Here is a 24,870-nt window from a genome sequence, read left to right as displayed (position 1 = left end):
CAAATTGATGATTTTGGTAATAATTAAAATTTCGCAATGAACCTTAAATGGTAAACTTAACAAACAAATGGTTTTGGTTACGACAGATATGCATTGAGAACTCGTCAATCACAACTAGTGCGGATAAACATTCTACCTAATTTTTGTCCTTAAGGGGGCGTTTGTTTGCCCTCACTAAGTTGGACTGGACTGGACTAGCTATTAGTCCAATACTGTGTTTGTTCCATGCTGGGACTAACATTAATGAGACTAAAGGGGACTAGCATGGACAAAACCCTTCACTAAGAGGTCTTAGCGAGACCCCCCAATAACCATGGGACTAGCTAAGACTATCCTCTCTTTCTCGTCCTTGTCATGCTCAACGACCACTCCCGACAAACTCCTCATCATCTCCGGTCACCTAGATCAATCATTAACTTTCCGACTCTCTTTCAGATCCATTTCACAACCAACTTTCATATAAAATATACCAAATTGAAGCTGGGAGTGACAAGATTACGATTTTACCTGAATCGAGGCCAAAATATGGTCGAATGTGGCCGGAAAATGGCCTGGAAGTCTCGGCCTGTTTGGGCTTCTTCAAATCCATGACAGATTCGAGCATTCAAAACTAAGATCTCGGTCTAGGGATGGTGATGAATTTTTGGCGGTGCTAACTTCATCCAATTTAACGAGGGTTGGCCGGAAAACACATTGGGAAACCTGCAACTCGTCGGGAAAATTGGAGCCGTGAGGTTCCATTCGAACAACGCATTGCTAGAGAGGGAGGGAGGACAGAGAAATAGAGATTGGAATCAATAAGGAGTTTGACCAGGAATGAGAAAGAGACATGAATTGAGAGGTCTAAGAGGAAAAAAAAAAGGGAGAGGGTGGGACGATGAGAGAAGAGGAAAAGAGTGGGACGGAAATGGTAGGAAAAGATGAAGAAAAAGATAAGGTCATAATAAAATATTAATAATTTATATATTAAATAATATAATATTAGAATTTGTTATTATCCAGCTTCTTAGTCCAATACTGCACCAAACGCTTCACTAAGTTAGTCCAATTTAGTCTAGTCTAAGCCAGTCCAGCTTAGTCCTTGAAGCTAATCCAGTCCGGGATAATCCGGCGCAACAAACGCCCCCTAAAAGTCTTATTTGACGATGAGGACTGAAGTTGTCACACGTTATGTTAGTTTCACGACGGAAATGGACAAAAATGACCTTCAATTTGACGGAGATGTGAGGGTATAAATGACAATTTACTAAAATTGCAAATGTCGAGAGAGAGAATAAGAAAAAAGGATTAGTTCCCTCAAAAAAAAAAAAAAATAAAAAAAAGGATTGGAAATTGCCATTATTTTTCTTGAAACGATGAAATAATGATGAAATAGACTTTTGTCTTTGTTTTGGGATTGGCTCATTCATTTGAATCATTTCTTTAGTGAACTTGTGGAGCGAAAAATCGCCCCATTTCGGAGTATTCAAAAATGGAGGTCACCAAATTCAAGAGGCCCCAATCTTTGCTCGCCAACTACGTCACCATCAACGACCTCAAGGAGCGCTGGCTCCGAGACCAGGAACGAAAACAGAAGGAGGAAGAAGGACGGCAAGAGGAGAAGAAACGACAGGAAGAGGAGAAAAAACGACGACAAGAGGAGAAGGAACAGCGAGAAGAAGAGCTCCGGCAGCGGAAGCTCCGAGAAGAGGAGGAAAAACGACGACAAGAGGAGAAGGAACGGCGAGAAGAAGAGCTCCAGCAGCGGAAGCTCCGAGAAGAGGAGGCGAAGCAGAAGAAACAAAAGCCGTCGTTTGGAAACCCGAAACCGGTTCCAAGCCTAGGTATGGTCGTAATCGGGGACAGTGTCGGCCGGTTAATCGGATCGTTTCGGGGCGCGAGGGTACTGTGCTGGAGGGGAAAAAAAGGGAGGAAGAAGAGCCGAAGGATAACGCCATCGTTAAGAGAACCGAAGCGGATGACAAGCCGAAGAATCGCGGTAATCGGGCACAGTTTCGGCCGGTTAATCGGAGCGTTTCGGAATGTGAGGGTGCTGAGCTGGAGGGAAAAAGAAGCGAGGAAGGAGAGCCGAAGGAAAACGGCGTCGTTTGGAGAACCGGAACCGGTAATAATCCGAGAAATGGGACACAGTTTCGGACGGTGAATCGAAGTGGCCGGGCGCCCTTGTTGGAGGGGAAAAGAAGCGTGGAAGAAGAGGCGAAGCAAAATGCCGTAGTCCAAAGAACCCAAACCGATAACAAGTCCAGGAATGGGAGTGATAGGGGACAGTTTCGGCCGGTTAATAGGGGTGGTCGGGCACCCTCGCTGGAGGGGAAAAGAAGCGAGAAAGAAGAGCTCAAGCAAAACGCTCTTGTTCAGAGAACCGAAACCGCTAACAAGCCCAGGAACCCAAGTGATCGGGGACAGCTTCGGCTTGTTAATCGGGGTGATCAGGGTACCCTCGCTGGAGGGGAAAAGAAGCGAGCAAGACGAGCTGAAGCAAACTGCCGTCGTTCAGGGAACCAAAATCGATAACAAGCCGAGGAATCGAAGTGAATGGGCACAGTATCGGCCTGTTAATCGGGGCGATCGGGCACCCTCGCTGGAGGGGAAAAGAAGCGAGCAAGAAGAGCTGAAGCAAAACGCCCTTGTTCAGAGAACCAAAATCGATAACAAGCCGAGGAACGGGGGTCGTCGGGCACAGTTTCGGCCGGTTAATCGTGGTGGCTCGGAGCGTGAGGCTGCTGAGCTGGAGGGGAATGGAAGCGAGGAAGAACAGCCGAAGCAAAGCGACGTCGTTCAGAGAACCGAAACCGATATCAAGCCGTGGAATCGGAGTGATCGGGGGCAGTTTCGGCCGGTTAATCTGGGGGTTTCGGAGCTCGAGGTCGCTGAGCTGGAGGGGAAGAAAATCGAGAAACCAGAGGAGAAGAAGAAAAGGAAGAAGAAGAAGAAGCAGAAGGGTAACAGGAAGTGGAAGAAGAATGCTAGGGAAGAGAAGGAGGAGGTGACTGAGAAGGAAGGTGGAGTGGATGCGCATACAGCAAGTGCCGAGAAGGAAAGCGATCGGGCGACTGGAAGGTAGAAAAGGGAGTAGGAATAGAAATTGAAACTGAAATTAGGGCAAAGAGCGTGAATGTGGGTCCGGTGACGGAGATGGTGCCCAAATTTGGGGGTTTATCGGTGGATGGTGAGGCCGGAAAGGGGATGATCAGCTGAGGAGGTGGACTGGAGCTGGTGGCCGCGGTAATGGTGAAATTAGGGGCTATGGTAAGAGAGATGGCCGCTTTGATTTGCAGAGACAGAGAGGATCTGGGTTTAGGGTTTGGGTTAAGAAAGGGGAGGTTGCTGACGGCAATGGAGGCGGAGTTTAGAGCTTGGAGGGGAGTGATGCTGTTTCTGGTGAGTCAAAATTCACTGTGTGTTTAAGCAATGCCTTTGTTTTATTGTGTGCTATGGATGTTAGCTATTTTATCATTGCCTATTTAACTGAGTTTAGATATAGGGAATGCAAGATTTGAACAACAAAAGGTTTTGGTATGCTGAGAATCATAATGTATCATGAACTAGAGTATTTCGAAGTTACAATGTTGTGGGAAAAGGTTGTCTTCGTGTCTGATAAGATTAGGAACAATAGCGATTGATAGTCTGAGCGAAGATTTGATGCATAGCAATGATCAAAAGTTAAAAACTTAGTAGGAGAATTACAAATGTCATTAGAAGATTTGACTTGAGGAGAACACGCGGGGTAATATCAGGGTCAGCCGGTATTCTTGTAGGTTACCAGAAGGGAAGTATAGGCACTGCTGGACACGGTTGATGGTATTATTGTTATTTCGTTTCTTGATTCAAATTTCCCTTCAATTAATACTGGAAGTCAGAAATATAAGTTGAGCTGCACGCAAGCAGATATTGATGATTAGAGGAATTTACGAACCTTAAACTAGGATTTAAAAGGTTGAAATTATTGACAACCCACCGAAGTTGTGGAATGTAAAATAGTTTGATTCATCATTTCCACGAGGAGTTTAGCAGACAATATTTCATGCGTACCATTCCCTCTTCATGAACATACTTTACCCGAAGGCAACATTGTTCCGTTTAGAATTGCAGCTTTAAGAATAAGGGTACAAATATTTCTTGTCGGATTGAAGGAATTTGGAATAATATACTTGTCGGAACAATGTCTATCGAATGAAGTATTGGAACATCGACAACCATATATAGCTTACATGGATCAAGCAATATATCAATAAAGTTAGTGTAAAAAGGATTCATATTCTTTTATGTTCCTGTCGAGAATAACGGCGTTTCCAACAAATGAAGGTACAGGGAGATTATGTGAAGAGAGAAAAGATGGTAAACCATGAGTAAATTTTCTTTTTCAGGATTGCTCTGCAGGTCCGAGTGGAACATGTTTGAATGCAAGTTCACTGAAGTTGGCTGGGAGACGAGAAAGAATTATCCAACACAGAGCGGGCGAAACAGATCTGAACCGGAACTTGTCACGCTGATGCAGTGGTTTGGTTGATGACTTGTAAATGCACCGGAAAACATTCATATTTCGGTTTGTTGATTGATCTAATCATTATCCGGGTACTTTTACTTGATTATTGATCGTGATTTTGGGTGGAACTAATCGTGATCTCGGCATTTGAATTTCATATATGAAAAGATGGTGATGTTCTGTTATCAAAATGTGTTGGTGTAAGACTTTCATTAAAATCTCCATGTTTTCTATGCTCTTTCTCCTCCCTCTGATTCTTGTGTATCTGATCATTTTTAAATACACAATCATTCTATGATTTCCGCTTTAATCATTGTAAATCAGGATTTATTTTCGGTTTTTTAGGAAACTGAGGTCCGGAATTAGTACGGAAGTGATTTCCGCACATCAAATGCCCTCTTGCACACTCTAATTGAGGTTGAAAAAGAGAGCAAGTGTGAGCGGAAATCATTTCCTAATTCATATTCAATGGAAGTATCTTATAGTTACTTAGAATCGTCTCAATAAAATGACCTGTCCAAACCATTGAAGCAAATTTTATTCAATTTTTCACTAAAACAAAATCGTTTTTCAGTTTTGAAATCATCAAGTTTAAGACCATGTACTTTATGAACAAAATCTGAATTTTTGTTCGACCAAATACTAATTACCACATAAGATTTGAAATTTTCAAATATTATTGGTTAATTAAAATTTGAAACGGTCGACTTACTGGTTATATTCCCGCGCAATAAAAGGGTGTGCCACTTATCTCCCTTCCTACTTTCTAGCACTCTAGCCTCTCTTTGGTTCTCCACCCTCCTCCGTCAACCCCCTCAACTAGCAAAAAACATGGCCCAAAACGGGGGCGGCGGTAACAATAACAACAGTAATGGCGGTGGTGGTACTAATAACAGCAACGGTGGTGGGGGAAACAACAACAATGATAATGGTGGCGCCCGTGGTGGAGGTAACAACAGCACCAACAATAATAATGTTGGTTGCCGTGGCGGTGGCAACAACAATAACAATAATGGTGGTGGTGGTAACGGCGGCAGTGGTAACAATAACAACAATAATGGTGGTGGCCGTGGTGGCGGTAACAATACCAATAATGGTGGCGGTTGTAACAATAACAACAATAATGGTGGTGGCCGTGGTGGCAGTAACAGTACCAATAACGATGGTGGTAACGGCAACCGTGGTAACAATAATAATGGTGGCCGTGGTGGCGGTAACAATACCAATAATGGCAACGGTAGGAACAACAACAACAGTAATGGTGGTGGCAACAAGGAGGCAGAGGAGTTGCAGCCTCACCCGGTGAAAGAGCAGCTACCCGGTGTTCAGTATTGTGTCAACAGCCCTCCGCCGTGGCGTTAGTATACTAATCCTCGCTTATTACTATAATTACAATCTTGATTACTTGGGTTTCGGAATAATTATTAGCCAAAGTTCTGAATCTTCAAACTTTGACGGTTTTTGCAGCGGAAGCTGTGATGCTGGGTTTCCAGCATTATCTGTTGACTCTTGGTATTACTGTCTTCATCCCAACTATGTTTGTTACTCAAATGGGCGGAGGCAATGTAAGGATTTCATTACTAAGTTTCACTTTCTTTTTCTCGGTCATGTTTTCGTGATCGATGTAGTCTGGCAAGTGGCAATGGACCGGACATCCGTTCTTTGTTGTTGATACAATTCCAACAGGAAAGTGATTTCCAGACATCCCTTTCTCTTCTGCACACCACGATTTATTTCTGACCTTCGGAATGAAGAGACATAAATAGCAGAAGTACGCAGAAGGAGGAAAAGGGTGTACAGAAATCATTTGTTTTCCGACCATATCAGTCACATTGATTCTTTAACAAAGAATGGATTCGTCAACTTATTCATTCCTTTTTTCCCCACAGATTGAGAAGCCAGAGTTGTGCAGACCATGCTGTTTGTTTCAGGGTTGAACACATTGTTGCAATCTCTGTTTGGTACCAGGCTTCCTACAGTGGTGGTGGGTTCATATACATATATAATCCCCACAACTTCAATAATCCTAGCCAATAGATATAAGGCGTTCACAGATCCTCATGAGGTCAGGCTTCAGCTTAATAATTTTGGTTTTTGAAATATTAATTTCCTATCTCAATTTCTTGACTTGGCCTTCTTGATGAACTTTTCAGAGGTTTTCGGAGACAATGAGAGGTATACAAGGCGCTCTAATCATCACTTCCTGTTTTCAGATGATTGTGGGTTTCCTGGGGCTGTGGAGAAACGTTGTAAGGTTAGTCGTTCTGAACTGGAATGTTTTCGATTTTTTGGTTTTGGAGTCATTCATGAACTTCTCAAACTAGTGGTACTGTAGATGTTTGATAATTTGAATTTCTTGTGACCCAAGTTTCTTGACTTACTGATTTAGGTTTCTTAGCCCTCTTTCGGTTGTCCCATTCATAACTTTTGCCGGACTCGGGATCTACAATCTTGGTTTCCCTCTGGTAAAAAGCTCTTGATCCTCCATTATTTGCTCATATGATGTTTATTAGTTTTAATCCATCTGGTAAAAAAAAGCTCTGTTCTCCTTCTAGTTGGCGAGGTGTGTTGAACTTGGGCTTCCAGAGTTGATCATCATGGTTTTCATCTCACAGGCAAGTTTTCGATACCACAAGTATACGAAATCATAAGACAAGTCTTTTTCCTGGAGTTTTCTCATTCAAGTCTTACGCATTGCAGTTTCTTTCTCGTTTCATACATACAAAGAAGCAAATCTGCCACAGATTTTCCGTGCTGTTCTCTGTTGCAATTGCATGGCTGTTTGCGCAAATTCTAACCTCAAGTGGAGTGTATAACAACACACCAACAAGTACTCAGATTAGTTGCCGCACTGATCGTTCTGGCCTCATTGGTGCAGCTCCCTGGTGAGCTTTTGTAATGCAAACTGCAATTATCGACCAGTAATTCCTTTCCTTTGTTGAATATTTTGAAAACAATACATCTTGTCCTTTTTTTTTTTGTTATGATATGCAGGATATATATTCCGTATCCATTTCAATGGGGGAGCCCGACTTTTAATGCTGGAGAAGTTTTTGCAATGATAGCTGCTTCTTTTGTTTCGATCTTTGAGGTTCACATCGATCTCTTGTAGCTCAAATTATATGTAATAGTTAGCAAACTGCAATGAATCAGTAGAGAAAACTGCCTTTTCAAAGCCTATCACAAATATTATTTACCAAATATGTTTATACTGATAATTTACCTTCAATGCCTGCAGTCCTCTGGTACATTTTTTGCTACTGCAAGATACGGAAGTGCCACGCCCGTACCTCCTTCTGTCACAGGCCGCGGCGTTGGCTGGCTGGTACGACATCTTTAGCTGTTGTTTTTTAGTTTAGAATGTCGACCCTCGTTGATTCTAGGCACTTTTGAATTTCAGGGTGTAGGAGTGCTACTTAATGGGATGTTTGGTTCTCCAACTGGCACTACTGCATCAGTGTAATGAGCTGAATCCTCGTATTAGTTTGAGTGAAAAATTCGATCAAATTTATCCTTTCAGACTTTATGTCTTTATAAATGTGTAAAAATGCGGCAAGATCCTACCCTTACGATTCTTACTTCACCAAATTTATCTCCTCATTAGCGCTCGTAATTTTCTGCTTAGGGAAAACGCTGGTTTATTAGCATTGACAAGAGTTGGAAGTCGAAGAGTCGTCCAAATATCAGCTGGTTTCATGATTTTCTTCTCTATATTTGGTATGCTGCCAATCACACAGCATAACTGCACGATTTTATTCTTCATCAGTATCCCACCAGAAAAACTCCCTTGGAACATGTATTAATCTCCCTCCTGACGTGATACGCAAGGGAAGAAACAGGCAATTGTTTCATACAGCATGCTGCATGGAAGTTCCTCTCGTATGCTACATGTTTCTCATGTTGCCTAATGGTGCTCTTTTGAATCAGGAAAATTTGGAGCACTTTTCGCTTCTATTCCAACACCGATCATAGCAGCTCTTTCTTGTGTCTTATTTGGCTACGTTGGTAAGTCTATCTGTTCTTTAGACATCTGATTTTTCCAATGTCAGATTCCAGTGCCTTAACATTTCAATGTCACTTGCAGCTTCTGCAGGCCTTGGTTTTCTCCAATTTTGCAACCTCAACAGCTTCAGAACGAAATTCGTGCTAGGCTTCTCTTTCTTCATGGGAATTTCAGTACCACAATACTTCCGAGAGTACAGGTCCGACCATACTCAAAGCGGGCCTAGATGGGTGAGAAAATACATTTTTAATTCAGTGTTTTTCCCGATTTCAATTTTAGTAACCACGGTTCTAGTTTTGTCAATTCGGTCACTGTACTTGATTTCGTGTGAATCAAGTCCAACATGCTAACTTCCGCCTAATTTTTTCGGTTCATTTACTTTCAGTTAGAGGACATGGTGAATGTGATCTTCATGTCCCACACAACGGTAGCTGCACTTGTTGCCCTAATCTTAGATTGCTCTTTGTCCCGTGACAACGATGCAGCTCGAAAAGACAGCAGTTTAAACTGGTGGGAGAGGTTCGGTTTATATGGTTCAGATGTTAGGAACGATGAGTTCTACAAACTGCCCTGTAGATTGGACAAGTTCTTCCCATCCTTTTGAGTCCATAAAACTACTGCCTCAAATAAAAGCCAAGTGCAAAATGCATTGAAATATCGAGAGATTCTCTATGTAGGACGTCCATAGAGCCGAACAGTTGTCGACATGACTGCTTAGTTTTGTAATCAAAATTTTGGACTCGATTATTTACTTTTGATATATAGCAGTTTTTGGTACTATTTCAAACTCTACATTAAATAAGGAAATAGAAATTGTGTGTACTTTGGTTAGTAAAAGCAACTTATATGAAACAGATTCACCATGATTGTGGTGTTTCGGTTCAATAATACATTGTCATAAAATAAACATACTTACGACAATGCATTATTGGACCGAGACGCCACCAGTGAACTCCTTCCAATCCTTCTCTTTGGTTAGCAGTTTCATGTCATGGTTGTGGCTAGACAATTGACAATTTGATCACGCAATATTTGCTGAGCTGGTGTAGATATCAGATGGCAGAACTTGCAAGTTGTAAAGGTTGTCAGGATTGATGATTTGGGGGCCAAATAATATGTTAGGTCAATGGAAGGGTCTTTTCTAGGGCTTTTTTGTTGGGTTTGGCTTTGGGGTATTTTTCCTTCTTCTGAGTTTACACGTTCGAAATTTGGTGAAAACCAAATCAAGGTCTAGTTGTTAAAAGAATATGTCTGTCACCATTTGACTTGATTGGCGGCACCGGTTGGAATTTATACAAAGAGATAGTCTACTTATATAAAATCATCCAATTCATTTTCTAACTAAGATTCTCCTCCATGTATACATTGCTTATCGTGTACAAAATCCTCTAGAAACTAAAATCTGCCGTATTGGTTTCTATTCAAATTTTGAGTGTTCTTGTCTATTTCTTTGATTGTTTGTGATTTGTCTTAGGAGTGTATAAAATTTTGACAAACAATATGCGTAAGGTCAGGCTTCATTTTATCCACGAGGCTTATTCACGTATTTCTTTTGCACATTGGATGTGGGGGCAAATAGAATCTGGAAGATCGCATATTTATATGCATTTAAACAATCTTTAAGCTTTTATCATAGCCATAACCCACATGTTCACAGTTTTTTTTTCAATTTATAAACATTACCGATACAAATATCGATAGTCATCAACACAACTCCCCATCGTTTAACGAAGGGAAAATGTCCTCCACAGAAAATTTCTAGCTAGCTCTTGTTGAACCGGCGTATATCTCCTTTTGTTGTGAATATCTTTCTCACCACAGGACAGGCCTAAGTTTTGTAACCAGAGAGAGATACAAAGGGATGTCCCACTTTAACCTAGTTGAAGAGTAGTACTCTTTTGCTGTTGCAGGCGATAGTACTGGCATAAAATTTGGATTGGATCATCCAGGTAGCTGTTATCCACATAACACATGATTGCGCAATTTGGGCGACTGTTTTTTGAACGTGACTTATGGAATGAATGACAAATCAAATCTCTGATATGAAAGAGAAAAAACACAAAGCATAGCAAATCTAAAACCGTCGAACCGTTTCATATGTGCAAGGGTTTGAAATGGATCTTGTTCGGATTTACTTATTTATGTCTGTGTCGTGTTCATTGGTAAATTAATACCTCATACTTCTAAAAAAATTGAGTGTTATCATTTTATTCAATAATATTTGTTGAACTGTGTCGATTGGTTTACCGTGTACATGTCGAATCTTATATTCATACAAATTTTGAGTCGCATAAGCTCTCCGACACTTCCGCTCATGCAAAGACGAAAAGGATTTGTTTGAAACTTGCAATGAGTTGTGTGATGTGTGTCCCTTCTGGTGCCCAGAAACAATTAAGTTCATGGTCCCTTGAAACAGGTTTTTGTTTTCTTGAAATAATTTGCAAAATATGGCTCTCGGTGGCATTATTCATCAGCCTGAGTTGTGATCCCATGTGGCCTCATACGTGGGATGTGACAAGTATATTCTTGGTCACCAGCTAATTAAGCTACGCACATTTATATATGGCTCCAAATAAGTGCCGTCTATCTAATTCTAGACTACATCCTCATAAGAAATTAAAGGAATTAAAAAAAAAAAAAGGATTTATTTTTTGGAGAATCAAATGGAAATTGCATTCATAATCTGGTCACAAAGATGTAAGTGCGATTTTGATGCAAAAGACACTAGAAAAATTAATCAACAACGTTTAGAATACAAGATCTTCCTCGAGCCACAACTACAGTCACAAAAAGGTAATACAAATTTGTGGCTAAAAATCCTCAAACTCCAATCATTTCTTTCACTCATTAGCAAGCCAAATTAAATTAGTGGGGGCAGAGACGAACAAATAAATCAAGAGATGAAGCCATTATTATTCACCCTTTGAATTTGGTCAAAAAGGCCAAGAAATGGGCGGTTTTGTTACCATTCTTCTCCAGAAAGACAAAAATCCAAGAGAAAGGGAGGTTTGACTTTCATTTTCTTGATGCAGACTTTGGGATTGTTATGTTTAGGCCTTGAAAGTGAGAGAAGGTGAACTTGTCTTTTTGGGTGTTTGATTATATATATTGTAGAGTCCTTTTCCATTGAGGGATCTTTGTAGAACTCATTTCACATCGTATTTTGACGATTTACCTATTCATCTTTTAGGTTTGTAGGACTTATTCCATATCGAATTTTAACGATCTAACTATTCATCTTTAATTTAGGTCTCCCTTTAAAGATAATCTCTACAAAAAAAATCACCGAAATTTAAAACTACTTTAGGTCTTCCATTCCACACACATACACTGTGGGTGTAGGTCGGTGGTGCGATATTTATACAACTCACAGTGGATATTGCTTTAGCTAAACTAGTACTAGCAACTGGCATTGTTTGACATTTTCATATATTTGTAGGGGACCATGTTAATTGGCAAAAGCTCAAGCTGCAGGGCAAGAGAGCCCATACCATTCCTCTCTAGTTTCATTAGATATTCCACCAAGGAGCTAACAAAACTAGGGTTTGGTTCCGTTGATATTTATCTAACAAAATTAGATATTTCTCCAACAAATCTTTGGTTCATGTGAGGATATATATGCATTGACGACTTGTCTCGCATCCAAAAATTTGGAAACTTTAAAAGGGCTTATTATTATTAGGAATTGGTCTACTCCTCTCACTGCTGTTTGTGGTAAGACTTTTGAGTTTCTCCCTCAATGCCTGGGTTTGAGTTTCCATAGCCACTTGTTGGAGCTAAATCTACTCTTTAACACTCGCAACATGTTATGGGACTATTTGCAAAGTTCAAAAACTTCGCAAGAACTTATTAGAAATTGGGTTACCCCGTTATTACTTTCAGCAAATAAAACTTTTGTGTTCTTGCTCAATGCCTTGGTTTGAGTCTCCATAGGCTCTCGTTAGGGCTAAACTTACTATTCAACGCCCGAGCACACTATTGGGACTCAAGCATCGGTCTGTACGCATATCCATTTTCGAACAGAAAATAAACAATGAATTAATGTAATCAATCTTATTCACACACCTAACCAGAAATATTCACCCGAAATATACTCAAGAAAGTACATGGAAAATTTTGAGGAGGAAACTAATGGCACTGGACCCGATAAAACAAGGACGGGAAAAAAGCCAAAAAACCAAATTGATCATCGACTGTGTTTTCGTACATAAATTGTGGAGGATGAATTAAGTAAGGTCCACAAGCAATAAAAAGGGCATGTGCTCATCAAGTAAGAAATTTGGATCCTTCTAAATAGTCACATTTCAAATCATTGATTCATGTCACATTCACATTGTCACCATATTTGATTTTCCATCGGAGATATATGGAATTAACTTCACATGATTCCATTTAATAAGTGTTATCAACTGTCTTTCGACTGGTCAACCCTTTATTCGATCAGAGACGTTAGAAATTCTAACGTTTGGTTTTTAAGGTAGAGAAATTCTAATGTCTGACTATCTAGACCAAGTTACTTATACGATCTTATGCACAAAATAACAACCATTTATTTTGACTCAAACCAACCTCACGTTGGTCATATACCTAATCAAGTGTGTTGTCATATACGGCTAACAGACACAGGAGCTTCTCCTTTATTATTCGATCATTTCTTTGTAATTTAGGCACTTTTCACATACAAAAGGGGTGAGAATTGTAGAGTTTCAAAGGGTGTCATTTAGCCCTTCTTCTATCTTGTAAAAACCTCCTAACTTGGGTCAAATTAAAACTCACATTTCGAATTTTTACAGCAGAAAAACAAACATTCACAAATGATGATCTCAACTAAAGTTAATCCGAAAGATTCAGCACAAATATATGTGACATATTATTGATTTTTCTGTTTTGTTCTTGCATTATTTTTCAACCAGACAAAAAAAGGGTTGGCCAATGGGAATTATTATATCCCAGCAGGGCCCCAACAAGATACATAATGGATGTATTCGACCAGATTTTCTACCTTCTAAAGAAAAAAGGGTTCTGTCGTCAATCAAATTCAGCAAATATTCAATTCTGCTTCTTCACAAACTGATTAGTTATTTGGGTTTTTAAATAATAAAAAAAAAATTATTGTTATTAAATCATGGAGAATTATTGTCAAGCACCAATGTCTTATTTAGTGTGGATGTCTTTGAAGACTTGGGTCCTCAAATCAAATGAAATGTAGGTAAAAAACCAAACGAGTCAAGGATATTTTTGTTATATATGTACATTAATTAAGGTCGGTTGTATGAATTTTAAAATGCTACTGTGCTTGATTTTGCGCTAAGTCTTCCGTTAGTTCTAAATACTCCATGTTTTTTTCTTTCTTAAAGTCTCTTTTCAAGTCTTCCTAAGTTTTCCTCTACCCATTTTACTCTGAGCTTCTGTGTCATAATCGCATTTTTTAACCAGAGCATCATAAATGTTTTATATGTATTGAACTCTAAACCAACATGGGCGCAGCAGGAAATTTTTTAATTTCAATTTCCTCTCTCTTGCTAGATTCTCTAGCAAAAACCATCTATGGACAAGTTAATTATATGTCCTTTCACTCCTGCTCTACAATATTTGGGGCATCTAAATAAAAATGAGTTGAATAATTTACTAAATTCAAGATATTTTGAAGAAAAAAATGAATATATTAAATATATACAAGATATTCTTTTATTTTTTTATTCTTTAAGCCATAAATAAATAAGAGTGTGTTTGAGAGAACGAGTGTACATATTTGATGTATACAATCTTGTTTATTTATGCAATAGGTAAAATAAGAACACATTTATTCTCTAAACCCTTATGCCTTTAACATATCTTGAATCTTATGAGTTATTCAACTCAAATCAATCATGGACGCAATGAGCCCTTGGAGTCTTGGATGTCAAAACAGGGTAACAAACAATCCATGGCACCAAACAATTTTGTGAGTTATCCAATTTAATGTAGTCTAGGCTCGTTTTGAAGTGCTAATCCTTAAAAAAGCAAGTGAATTATGGAAAAACACTTGAAGTACTTACTTCATGCAATAAGCACATAACTTGTGCTTCTTGCAGAAAGCACTTAAAGTACTTTTGGAACCTCAAAATAAATTTTCACCAAAAATACTTCAAGTTATTTTATAAGCACTTCCAAACAATCATTTGACATCAAATGAGCTATTAGAGTCTTGGACAACAAGGTAAAAATAATGAAATACGATATTAAATAAGTGGTCACCATCTAATATACTTTAATTATTTGTTCAACTCTTCCACTTCATAGAGTAGTGGTTAGGAAGGAAGGTTTAGGCAATAGGGGAAAAAAAGGCAAAAAACAAGTAAATAGCGAGATATGTCTCTCTTTTGATCAAAAAAGTAGAAACAAGCTGTTTATTGCTAAAATTGTACATAAAATTATAACCACTTCCCTCATCACAACACTTTACCAATTGACATTGTTTCCTCTCTTCCTCTCCCTCCCCCACACACACTCACAACCAACTGGCAAATTTGATTCACCCACAAAGAGATAAAATAACAAGGCCAAAAGATAGAGCAAAGGACACATGCAGTCTAGGATTTGAATGTGATTTGTTTGGTTTTTTTCCTCCCTCCCTCCCTCTCAACTGCGTTTATATAAACAACCACAACCACAATAACTTTGACAGAAAAAGAAAAGAAAAGAAAAGAAACGAAGGGGAGATTGCCAGAGCAACAGCTAATTGTACTACTGCAAAATACACACTTTCTTCGTTTTTTGGAGCCTCAATAACAGCACCCTGTTAGAAATACCGCTCGAAGTTAAGTGTGAAAGTCCGTTTTGGGCCGAGGAGAGTGGAGATGAATATATCACCATCACAATGCAATAGTGGATGTGAATCTGGATGGACAAGTTACTTGGATCAGTCCTCTTATCTTTCTCAAAGTCAGGTCCAAAAGCCTGGGGGTTTTGCTGATTATGTGCAGACAAAAGAAGAAGAAGAAGAAGAGGAAGAGGATCTTTCAATGGTTTCTGATGCTTCTTCTGGACCTCCACATTACCACGACTTTGACGAAGACTGCGTGTACGAAAACGGATCTTCTTTTTCGGTTTCGTGGGGTTCCAAATTAGGAAAGAAAAGCAAGAAGAAGAGCAAAGGAAATGGCAGCAGAGAGCTCCACCTTGATGACACCGCCAGCTCCCCAGTCCTCAACTATTCCAAGGCAAAAATTAATAGCAACATGTTTGCATAAATGTATATATTTGTTTTTCGGGTCGATGTGTTTATAAATGTGCTCTTATTTTACAGAAGAAGTTGAGTACTAATTTCTCAAAAGATGAATCTTCAATGCAGAATGTATTGGGTTACTCTGAGGGTTTTTCTGCAACACACAAGAAGGTTCTTTCTTTGTACTTTTTCGTAATTCGGGTTTTTTGTTATCTGCTTCTGTTCTCTAAAGAATGTGGTGCAAATGTTGAATTCTTTCAGGGAAAATCTGCATTGCTGCAGCACTTTGGTTTCTTGAAGTCATCTCTAGCCAAAAGCCCAGCTTCACAAAAACCAGGTAAAACCAAAAACCTATAATTTTGCTTACCATTTCAAATATATTTCTCCGTGTATTTCTCTTATATCTCTAACCACAAACTAAAAACGAAATGGTTATCATACATGTGATTTGCAAGGTGAAAGTTGGGAGTGATATATATAATGAGGACAGGAATGAAGTATCTCATTTCATCTGATGCAGTTGTGGAGAGAAGAGATCGGGAAACAAACAATGTAAAAGCTAAAACGCAATTAGATTTAGATCCCGTGGGATCTTGTTCCTTGCTTTTTTGCTACCTTCTTTCCAATAAATTTCATTTTATTTCTTCTTGTCAACGCAGTGGGAAACAACGTGAGGAACATAAAAAAATATTAGTAAATTATCGCCCTATTGATCTCTTATTTCTCCCACGTATTCATTTTACATGCATTAAATTCAGCTGCCGCCTAGATTAGACAAAAAAAAAAAAAGCATATTAAGGAACGAAAAATACTTGCTTCTTTTTGTCCTACAAAATTTTACAGTGTAAGTCACTTCAGTACGTATGTCAGCCAATAATTTATAAAATAAAGAAGAATGACTCGTTAACTCTACCGAACCAATCAACATTTCTAAAAGGACGCGATGTGTTAAAATAATATATAATATTAAGAATAAGTGACCTATAAAGTGTTTGCTTCTCAATAATCCCATGGCTTTGGGTTAAACAAGGGTGTAGGGAACAAAGCTAGTTATAGAAAGAGTTGTGGTCCACTCAAGACCAAAGAGTGAACCTGCACTTTCCATTTATAAACAGATGAGATGAGATGACCATTTGCACCCACACACTATGATTAAGCATTTCAAACCAAAAAAAAAAAAAAGCCAAAGCCAAAGCAAGAGGAGCAATAATGGTTCAACTTTATTCTTCTACTCCAGCTTGCCAGCCTGGCTCACAACAACTTTTAGGTGGGTGAATTTGGAGAGAATCTCTCATGCGTCCAATGCACAATCTCAGTAACATCTTCTTTGTTTTTTATTGGTAAAAACTAATTGCTAATAGAAGAGGGACAAAAAATTAATAAGAGATAGCTATCTGATATCTTAGGTCCACGAGAGATTTCTCTCGTAAATTTGGCAATGCAATTTTAAAGCCAACAAAGATATAAGAAAAAAGATAATTTGTTGATGAAATGGAACCAAAAGGTAAGCTTCATTTGCAACCAAAAGGGGCACCCCACCACATTGTGATAGCTACCCTCTAAGCATATGATACTCATTTGATAATATTGGTGCAACTATTGAATTTGTTTTGGCAGATTTTTCCCTTGACAATGATTTTATTGAAAGGTTGCCATCCTCAAATTTAGTAGTCCACATCTTGGGAAAGGACTTTGACCTAATTTTTATTGAAAATTTTAAAGGCCAATACCACTTTGCTCCCTATTTAATCAGTCATTCTTTTTTTAGTTTTATTTTTTTCGATTTTCATTTTCATTCTGAAATGTTAAACGATGATTTGAACTGTCTATTTTCTAGGTCACTCTAAAGTTCAACTTTTAAAAAATCCACCAAATATGAATTGTCTAATCATCTAAAAAATCCACCAAATATTAATCGGTCATTCTCTCTTTAGTTTTACTTTCTTGATTCTCACTTTCATCCTGAAATGTTATACGATGATTTGAACTGTTTATTTTCTAGATCACCCTTTAAATAACCATGTTATTCAGTTGAAAATGAAACTTAATTGAATGGTTACATGATTTTAATTTGATTGATTTTTTGCATAATTAATTTTTAAAGTTGGAACTTGAAAAGCCTACTGTTTTGACCGTCGTGCAACATTACAGAAGAAAAAAGAGAACTGAAAATTTCCAACTAAAATGGTCGATCCCTCTTGTTGTCACCACTAGATGAGTTTACATTTCGACATTAGTGTTTCACCTTATTTATTAGCGTTGGATGAGTTTAAATTTTGAGATATATGAAGTAAATAAACAGAAATTTCAAAATTTAAACTCATCAAATGATAAATATGATAGTAAACATTACAACCAACGATAAACTAAAATGCACCCCTCTTAAATTGTTGTGCGTATTCTCAAAGTGGCAAAATGCCGCGTTAAATTCCAAAAACTCCAGAAATTCTTGGGTAGGGACGATTGGCATGGCTGTCCGACCAGCACCCCTCTTCCATTGGTATGCGTACTCTCAGGTCCCATCCCCCTTGTTTCGGGTTAATTCGAACCGTGGAATTTCTACGGACGCCAAAACCTTATCAACGCAGGGTGAGACCGGCAAGGAAAAACAGCTCGATGAAATTGACCGTGTAAAACTCAGAACGAGAAGAGCAAATTCGTCGGCCGAAAAGCAAAATTTGGCATAACATCTCATCATGTCACCGTTCACTAGCAAGGATAACTTTCCAGTTTCTTCAATAAATGGAACCTACAAATATACATTTTATAGTCTCTCTTAAAAATGCAAAAGATAAGAAATCATACTGCTCCAAAGCCTACAAGGAACCGAAAGGACGTACCCATCAAATGCACAAACCTAAAAGAATCGTAAGACAAACTTCTTTAAACTGGTTAACAAGAACAAAATTTTGAAGAGTAAAATTACACAACATGCTTTAGCCCTTCGTAACCAAAGAGAAGAAACGATGGCAAAATATAAGAGAGATCGAATGCCACATTTGATCGCTCTCTCACTCTCTCAAAGGCTAAACCATCCATGACATTATGTCCCGTAAACATGTTTGTGTACAGGTGCAGAGTCCAACGATTTAACCACTTCCATCCACGGTTTGTCTATCATCAACAGAGAACTATTCGAAAGATGACCCAAAAATAAAGCTGGACTTGGGAACCAAATAAAATCAAAATTCTTCATAGCCATAAGTCTACTCTCAGTTTCACTGTCTGTCAATTTACGTTTTAGAATCTTCTTAATCGAATTACTATGCAAATTCATCGATGTCGGATTCTGACCGTTTGGCATGCCACTTTCATCGTCTGGATCAATGGGCTTCCCAAAATCAATCCAGCACATTGCCCTAAAGCATAAGATAACCTCAAAATTAGTTATATCAAAACCTTGAAATTAGTTATATCATAAAAACTGATATCCCCAAAATCTACTATAAGCTGCACTACTCATCAAGGAGATCGCAAGAAAAACCATGGGACATGCGAGTCGGTCAAAATGGTAACATTTACACAGTTAAATATCACTAACTGACTTAGCTCTAGAATGGGTATGGCATTCCAATGCCATCCCCTTAGACACGACTCCGGCATATGGTAACACCACCTTCATGTCCTAGGGCAGGTCTACCGTTTATTGTAAAATCCTCACAACGTAAAATCTAATGCCTAAACTGGACTAGGGTTCAACCAAAGATTGTGTTACCTCTGGATACCAACATAACAAGGGCTTATCTTTCATTTTTTCACATTAGCAACTTCCAAGGTTTTGAGCTCTATAACATGCGCAAATCACACCTCATTCATACACAGAGAAAAAGGAGCGCACCTGGCACTGTAAACAATAACAGCAGATGAACTTGTGGAGGGTGGGAAAGAGAGCCCAATAACTTCGCCTGGAAATTCTTGGAATTTCTTTGGTAGACAATACGTATGCTGCCTCGACCAGTTTCCCAGTTCTCTCTCCTCAACATCCAATGCATATACATGATTTGAAGAGGTTGTGATTACAAGCACATTGTTGTTTCGCGGAGAAAAACCACCAGCTGTCACAGATGCGCCATTTAGTCTTGAAATGAACCAGTGCTGCCTGTTTTACATGACAAAAAAGAGTTATAATAGAAAATTGGTCCAGGTCCTAGTAAAAAATAAAAAAGATATTTATTATCAATCATAGGCACCGACCAGAAAAAGAGACACCAAGTATAGTTTCATACCTTTGTATCTCCAGATTAAATACATAAATATCTCCAAAGCAGTTGATGGCAGCCAACCACTGCCCATCACAACTGGTGAACAGTTTTGTTATGGGAGGCTCACTAGGTGGTAATTCTTGATCCTGCAAATCGCGACAAGGGGTGAACCTGTGCACTAGTTCTTCTCTGCTCACATCCACAACCTATATCATGTGAGGCAAGTCAAGGAATGGAAGCCACATAACATTAAATGAATATGCAGGTTTTGTCCCTATCAAATCAATGTGTTTTACAGGTTAAACTGTCCATCATGTCTCAAATGATCAATCTCTTTACAGTCAAACCCCCAAGAAAAAAAAAAGAAAAAATTATTTGAAACAATAGATGAAATAGAGCAACAAGAAGAAAACAGCTTACATATATTCTTCTATCATGCCCAGCTATCATCAAGCGAGAAGAATCAGAACTAAAAACCATGGAATGGGCAAATGGTAGTTTCTGTGGAAGCTGTCTTTTATTAACAGTCAGTGCACTTTTGCCAACTTTATTCTTCTTCAGTTCATATAGGCTAGGTTTCACATGGTCAGAATATGCAAAAAGCACCCCCGTATTAGAAATTGTGCTGCAAATGATCTTCCGATATGCCTTACTCTTGACTCGAACCAAAAGATCTGTTGAGGCTTGGCCCCATTTGGAGACAGGAGCTATCTTGGAAAAGGTGCCACTTTGTGCACGTACAAGAAGAATATCCACCCAACTAGAAGCTTGTACAAGAAGCAATGACTGTTTGGATGTTCTATTAAGCACCAGTTGAATTGGTAGTCTCTGAGGCGCAGGGCAGATATCATGAGGTTTAAACTGTGTGAACTCCTTAACAGGATATGCGATTAACTTTGTGTCATCACCAGCAGATATAAGCATGGGAACACCCAAATGTGCCCATTTACGATAACTAAACTCATTAATATTATTAGGCGTTATCTTACGACGTTCTTTACGGTGTATTTTTATACCTTCATCTGGCAAGGGATCTGCAAATTAGAGAATGACTTGATTTAAGAATTGGAAAATAGTTGAGACGTAACAAAGAGCATAAACAAACATTGATCCAATTGAACACAAACAAGCATAAACTAATGAATCTTTTTATGTGTGAAAAGGAAAAGATTAAATAACAGCAAAAACAAGGAAAAACAATCAATCATGCATAAGATATGGGCAAACCTTCTCTGCTGATCGGTACAGCCACTGTCAAAGCCCTAACATCGTGTGTATGAGCTTTTACAAGACCAACATAGATCCATTTCTTCAAAACCTCAGAAGAAGACTTGTCATCACTAGATCCCACCGTCGCACTAGAGAGCTTATAAAGAATAACCTGACAAAAGTAAATAGTGAACCATTGAGGTTATAGTAGTCGATCAGCAAGTTGGACAAGTGAATATTACTGGATAAAATTATCAAATTCAAAACCATAAAAAAATAAAAAATAAAAAAAAATAAAAATAAAGACTTTCAACAATAAAGAATTATTAGCATGAATATATACCTATCCTTTCACAAGTGAGTTTGATGTCTCTAACTTACATCCATTTTTATTCAGTTAGTTCAAGATGTTAGAGAAAATAAGAAACTGTTCTTGTTACTACTCATAAGTTTATAACTACCACCACAGAATTTCACTTCAACGCAATAAGAAATGATTGAACAAATCCAATTACGGCATTAAAACAGTCTAATGGTACCGTATGCAACATAAGATACAGGGTTCAAACAATGCACAACAAAAGAAAGAGAAATGAATGCATATGTTGCTACAACTGAAGTGATTTATAATTTCCTCACAATCTGGAAAGACATATCAAATTTGTGATTCCTAAAACAATTAGCAGAATAACAATCCAGAACTACCAATGATTTTTGTCTCCAAAACATAACCTGTACCTGACCATCAGAACCAGCAGAAAACACCCTATTATGGCTGGGGGCTGCTGCCAGAGCATTTACATCACCTTCGTGGTACGAATGTGCCTGCAATAGAGTTCCATGCTGACTGTCCCAAAACTGAACACTGCCAGTACTGTCTGCACTGACAAGGTTCCCACACCTGGTGTAAAGAAAGAACTCAATTTTCAAAAAGGTAGTTCAGCAGCTAATAAACACCACTAGATGCGACAAACTGAAAAATCAATTTGAAGCTGCAGAAAATAATAAAGATGTGCCTCGTTTTTACCTCAGAGAAAGTAACGACCAAACACAAAGTTCAGGTCCACTTCCCAGACCTCCAAGCCCAACTGTAATCCTATAGATTTCATGGCCCAATTTAGCATCCCAGCATCTTATCATCCTGCCCAATGAAAAAAAAAAATCATCAAATGCATGACAGAAATGACAATAATATAACACATTAATTTATACAAGTTCACAACAAGTAAGCTGCTGTCAATGTTCATACATACCCATCACTACTCCCCGAATATATAAATTTAGTATCAGGACTCCATGTCACACTCAAGACACGTCCTGAAATATAGAACATCACACATCAAAATGGAAACTTACAAAGAGAATTAAATATGGAAGAGAAACAAAACTACAAGAACGAGAAGGACGTTGAAGAGTAGATATCTCACCACTGACCCTAGGCAACGATCTAGTGTAAACAAACTCATCTGTTTTAGTAATACTGTATATTCGCACACAACCATCATCACAAGCTAATGCCACAAGCTGGTTCTCAACAATGGATTGTTCATTAATCTCAGTGGAGTCGGAATCATTTTCGCTATCGCTTGTTTCTGGATCACCCCCCTCGGTACTATTAGCTTTTAAACACCCATTTCCAATAGGGTAGTCCTTCGATTCTATATCACAACTACAAGGTGCAACAGCCATTTGCCAGATCGAGACTCCAATAGAATCCAACACAGTCTGCGAATGAAATTCAATATTTAGTCACAGCATCTGATAATTCATCACAGTAAGTGCTTCGAGAACTAAAAATTAAGAAGAATTATGAAAGTTTTAGTAACTATAAATGTTCATTGACTGTTTGCAAAAAATTTGCCTTTCAAGCCAAAAATTGAAAATGCTCAATTTAGCTTCATTACAACCATAAAAGCATACCTTCTGCTTCAAATGGAAAAGATCCCACTGCAAAACTGAACCATTGATGCTCGAGGAAAACAACCGTCCACAAGGCAATCCTTTCGAGCCGGCACGACACCAAATAAGCGACGATACTCTCGATTCAGGATCGCCATGAATCGTCTAAGCACAAAACAAAACATTGATATTTCAGCCTTTAAATTAAGCTAAGCTATCAATTATTGAAGATAATCAATTTGATAGCTACACATATGTATATATAGAAAGAGAGCTCGCGGCTGTAATTGTACCAGTTGACAGTGCCAGCCAACGGAGCCGGGGGAGACGAGCCAAATCTCGAGGGAGCCGTCCTGGCGAGCAGCGGCGACTTGGGAGTCGTCGACGCTGGTGGCTAGGGCAACCAAGGGAGAGGGCTTCCAATCGACTGAGCTGGTCCTGTAAGCTTCAGACATGTTCGTCTGAGACTCTAAGTTCCGGAAGCGCCCCTGCAAATGATTAGGGTTAGGGTTTGGTGTGTCTGCGAGTGACTCCGAGAGTGAAGGGAGAGTGATGGAGGTGCGAGGGCATGAGAGAGAGAAGACGAAGAAGGCGGAATGAAGCTAGGTTTTTGTTCGAGGGTTTAAGCGCGGCGCGGGTTGGGTTGAATGATAGGTCTTTGTTATTGGGACGTGTGAACCGGATCGGACCGGTTTAATTGTGGTGCATGTGTGTATTTATAGGTCAAGTTAGAGGCGAATCAAAAGGCCCATTGCGGATTGGTCCACGCTGTTGAAAACGTGGCCTTTGATGGAATGAAAGCTCCGGCCCACCACTTTTACATATGTCAAGGTATGGAACGCTACTCTTGATTCCAAATTATCCCTTTACTTTACCTTCTAGAGATTTTTTTAGAGATTTTTTTAAAGTGTAACTGGAACACGAATCGGCATACCATATGTTAATCAAGTTCAGCAATACTGAATCTGTATTTAATTATATTAGGACACTAATATATCAACTTATGTTTCAAATATATGAAAAAACTGATATATTTGCTTGTGTTCCGTGTACAAAAAACAATCTCAATTTACTTTTATGTAAAAGAAAAAATAAGCTCAACATAATAAGAGATGACGTTGAGTGGACCAACTGAATGATTAGCGCTTGATAAATTTTATAGCATGCCTAAAACCATGATTATTCCTATGATTTAATTCAATTTAGAATGGGTTGCATCAAGAGGTTCAATTAAATTTGAGTTTGTTGAGTTGTTGAATGTATTGGAAACGTGAATATTGGAGTTTTTTTTTTTATTTGATCAAGAATATTGGAGTTAGGCCAATACATTAATTTTACATTTCGGCATGAGTAGACTTGACAAATAGATTGTGTTTGCTTTGTTCGTGTCGTATTCGTGTAATATCCAGTATTTTAATGGATTATGTCATGTTAAACATATTGTTTTAATGGGTTCTTAATAAGCGATCTAATATTTACCCGACTCGTTAAACAGTTGATTGGGAACATGTTATTCTCGTGACGAGTTAATGAGTCATGCAAGAGCCTAATGTGACCTGGCAAACAGGTCGTATTTGTGTCATACTCGTTATTTCAACGAATTTTTAATGAATTATTAACGGATGACTTGATAACGATCCGATTTATTAACTTGTAAACCTAAAATCATTTACTTTCGTATAAATTTAACGGGACGCGTAAAAAATTATGAAGATATGCATATCATTCGATAATAGAGGTCAATAAATTTTTGTTGTCAACAAAAATCAGTAAAAACAAATTCTCTCTTTAAGCAATATCAATTCCGCTTGTCGATGCGAGAACGCGTAAAGTAGAGAAACCATTTATTTCAAGCGGGCCACGA

General features: G+C 38.5%; 4 protein-coding genes across 6 annotated transcripts; 3 read left to right on the top strand and 1 right to left on the bottom strand.

Annotated features, from left to right (window-relative positions):
* Nucleotides 1-1,308: 1,308 nt before the first annotated feature.
* Nucleotides 1,309-4,725, top strand: LOC103951274 (nucleolar protein 58). Of its 2 annotated transcripts, XM_048580148.1 has the most exons (3): nucleotides 1,309-3,381; nucleotides 4,093-4,236; nucleotides 4,368-4,725. In XM_048580148.1, the coding sequence occupies exon 1, from the start codon at nucleotides 2,249-2,251 to the stop codon at nucleotides 3,062-3,064; it is 816 nt and encodes a 271-aa protein (XP_048436105.1). In that variant the 5' UTR covers nucleotides 1,309-2,248; the 3' UTR covers nucleotides 3,065-3,381; nucleotides 4,093-4,236; nucleotides 4,368-4,725. The 2 variants fall into 2 exon arrangements, with proteins under 2 accessions (XP_048436105.1, XP_009360887.2); XM_009362612.3 differs by lacking the exon at nucleotides 4,093-4,236.
* Nucleotides 4,726-5,317: 592 nt separating this feature from the next.
* On the top strand, nucleotides 5,318-9,116 carry LOC103955218 (putative nucleobase-ascorbate transporter 10). Its single transcript, XM_048590454.1, has 15 exons — nucleotides 5,318-5,612; nucleotides 5,769-5,843; nucleotides 5,954-6,070; nucleotides 6,382-6,551; nucleotides 6,640-6,740; nucleotides 6,876-6,951; nucleotides 7,042-7,101; nucleotides 7,187-7,371; nucleotides 7,481-7,577; nucleotides 7,725-7,811; nucleotides 7,887-7,945; nucleotides 8,112-8,203; nucleotides 8,414-8,491; nucleotides 8,571-8,719; nucleotides 8,875-9,116. Exons 1-15 carry the CDS (start codon nucleotides 5,318-5,320, stop codon nucleotides 9,091-9,093), a joined length of 1,860 nt encoding a protein of 619 aa, XP_048446411.1. The 3' UTR covers nucleotides 9,094-9,116.
* Nucleotides 9,117-14,956: 5,840 nt separating this feature from the next.
* Nucleotides 14,957-16,416, top strand: LOC103951290 (protein SOB FIVE-LIKE 5). 2 transcript variants are annotated; one of them, XM_048587980.1, is made up of 4 exons: nucleotides 14,957-15,691; nucleotides 15,781-15,867; nucleotides 15,958-16,033; nucleotides 16,152-16,416. In XM_048587980.1, exons 1-4 carry the CDS (start codon nucleotides 15,329-15,331, stop codon nucleotides 16,166-16,168), a joined length of 543 nt encoding a protein of 180 aa, XP_048443937.1. In that variant the 5' UTR covers nucleotides 14,957-15,328; the 3' UTR covers nucleotides 16,169-16,416. The 2 variants fall into 2 exon arrangements, with proteins under 2 accessions (XP_048443937.1, XP_009360911.1); XM_009362636.3 differs by having other exon boundaries at nucleotides 14,965-15,691; nucleotides 15,778-15,867; nucleotides 16,152-16,350.
* Nucleotides 16,417-18,554: 2,138 nt separating this feature from the next.
* Nucleotides 18,555-23,621, bottom strand: LOC103951302 (WD repeat-containing protein PCN). The gene is made up of 11 exons (XM_009362650.3): nucleotides 23,300-23,621; nucleotides 23,028-23,171; nucleotides 22,535-22,832; nucleotides 22,361-22,424; nucleotides 22,135-22,248; nucleotides 21,846-22,008; nucleotides 21,126-21,279; nucleotides 20,319-20,932; nucleotides 19,923-20,104; nucleotides 19,535-19,795; nucleotides 18,555-19,055 (listed from the first exon to the last, which is right to left on the bottom strand). Exons 1-11 carry the CDS (start codon nucleotides 23,459-23,461, stop codon nucleotides 18,740-18,742), a joined length of 2,472 nt encoding a protein of 823 aa, XP_009360925.2. The 5' UTR covers nucleotides 23,462-23,621; the 3' UTR covers nucleotides 18,555-18,739.
* Nucleotides 23,622-24,870: the final 1,249 nt, after the last annotated feature.

This window comes from the organism of the source record quoted next, unplaced genomic scaffold (assembly GCF_019419815.1).
Source record: "Pyrus x bretschneideri cultivar Hongxiangsu unplaced genomic scaffold, Pyrus_bretschneideri_v1 Contig1, whole genome shotgun sequence".
NCBI classification, from domain to species: Eukaryota; Viridiplantae; Streptophyta; class Magnoliopsida; order Rosales; family Rosaceae; genus Pyrus; species Pyrus x bretschneideri.
The sequence above is the reverse complement of the archived record's forward strand: the minus strand, read 5'-3'. Positions and strand labels throughout refer to the sequence as shown.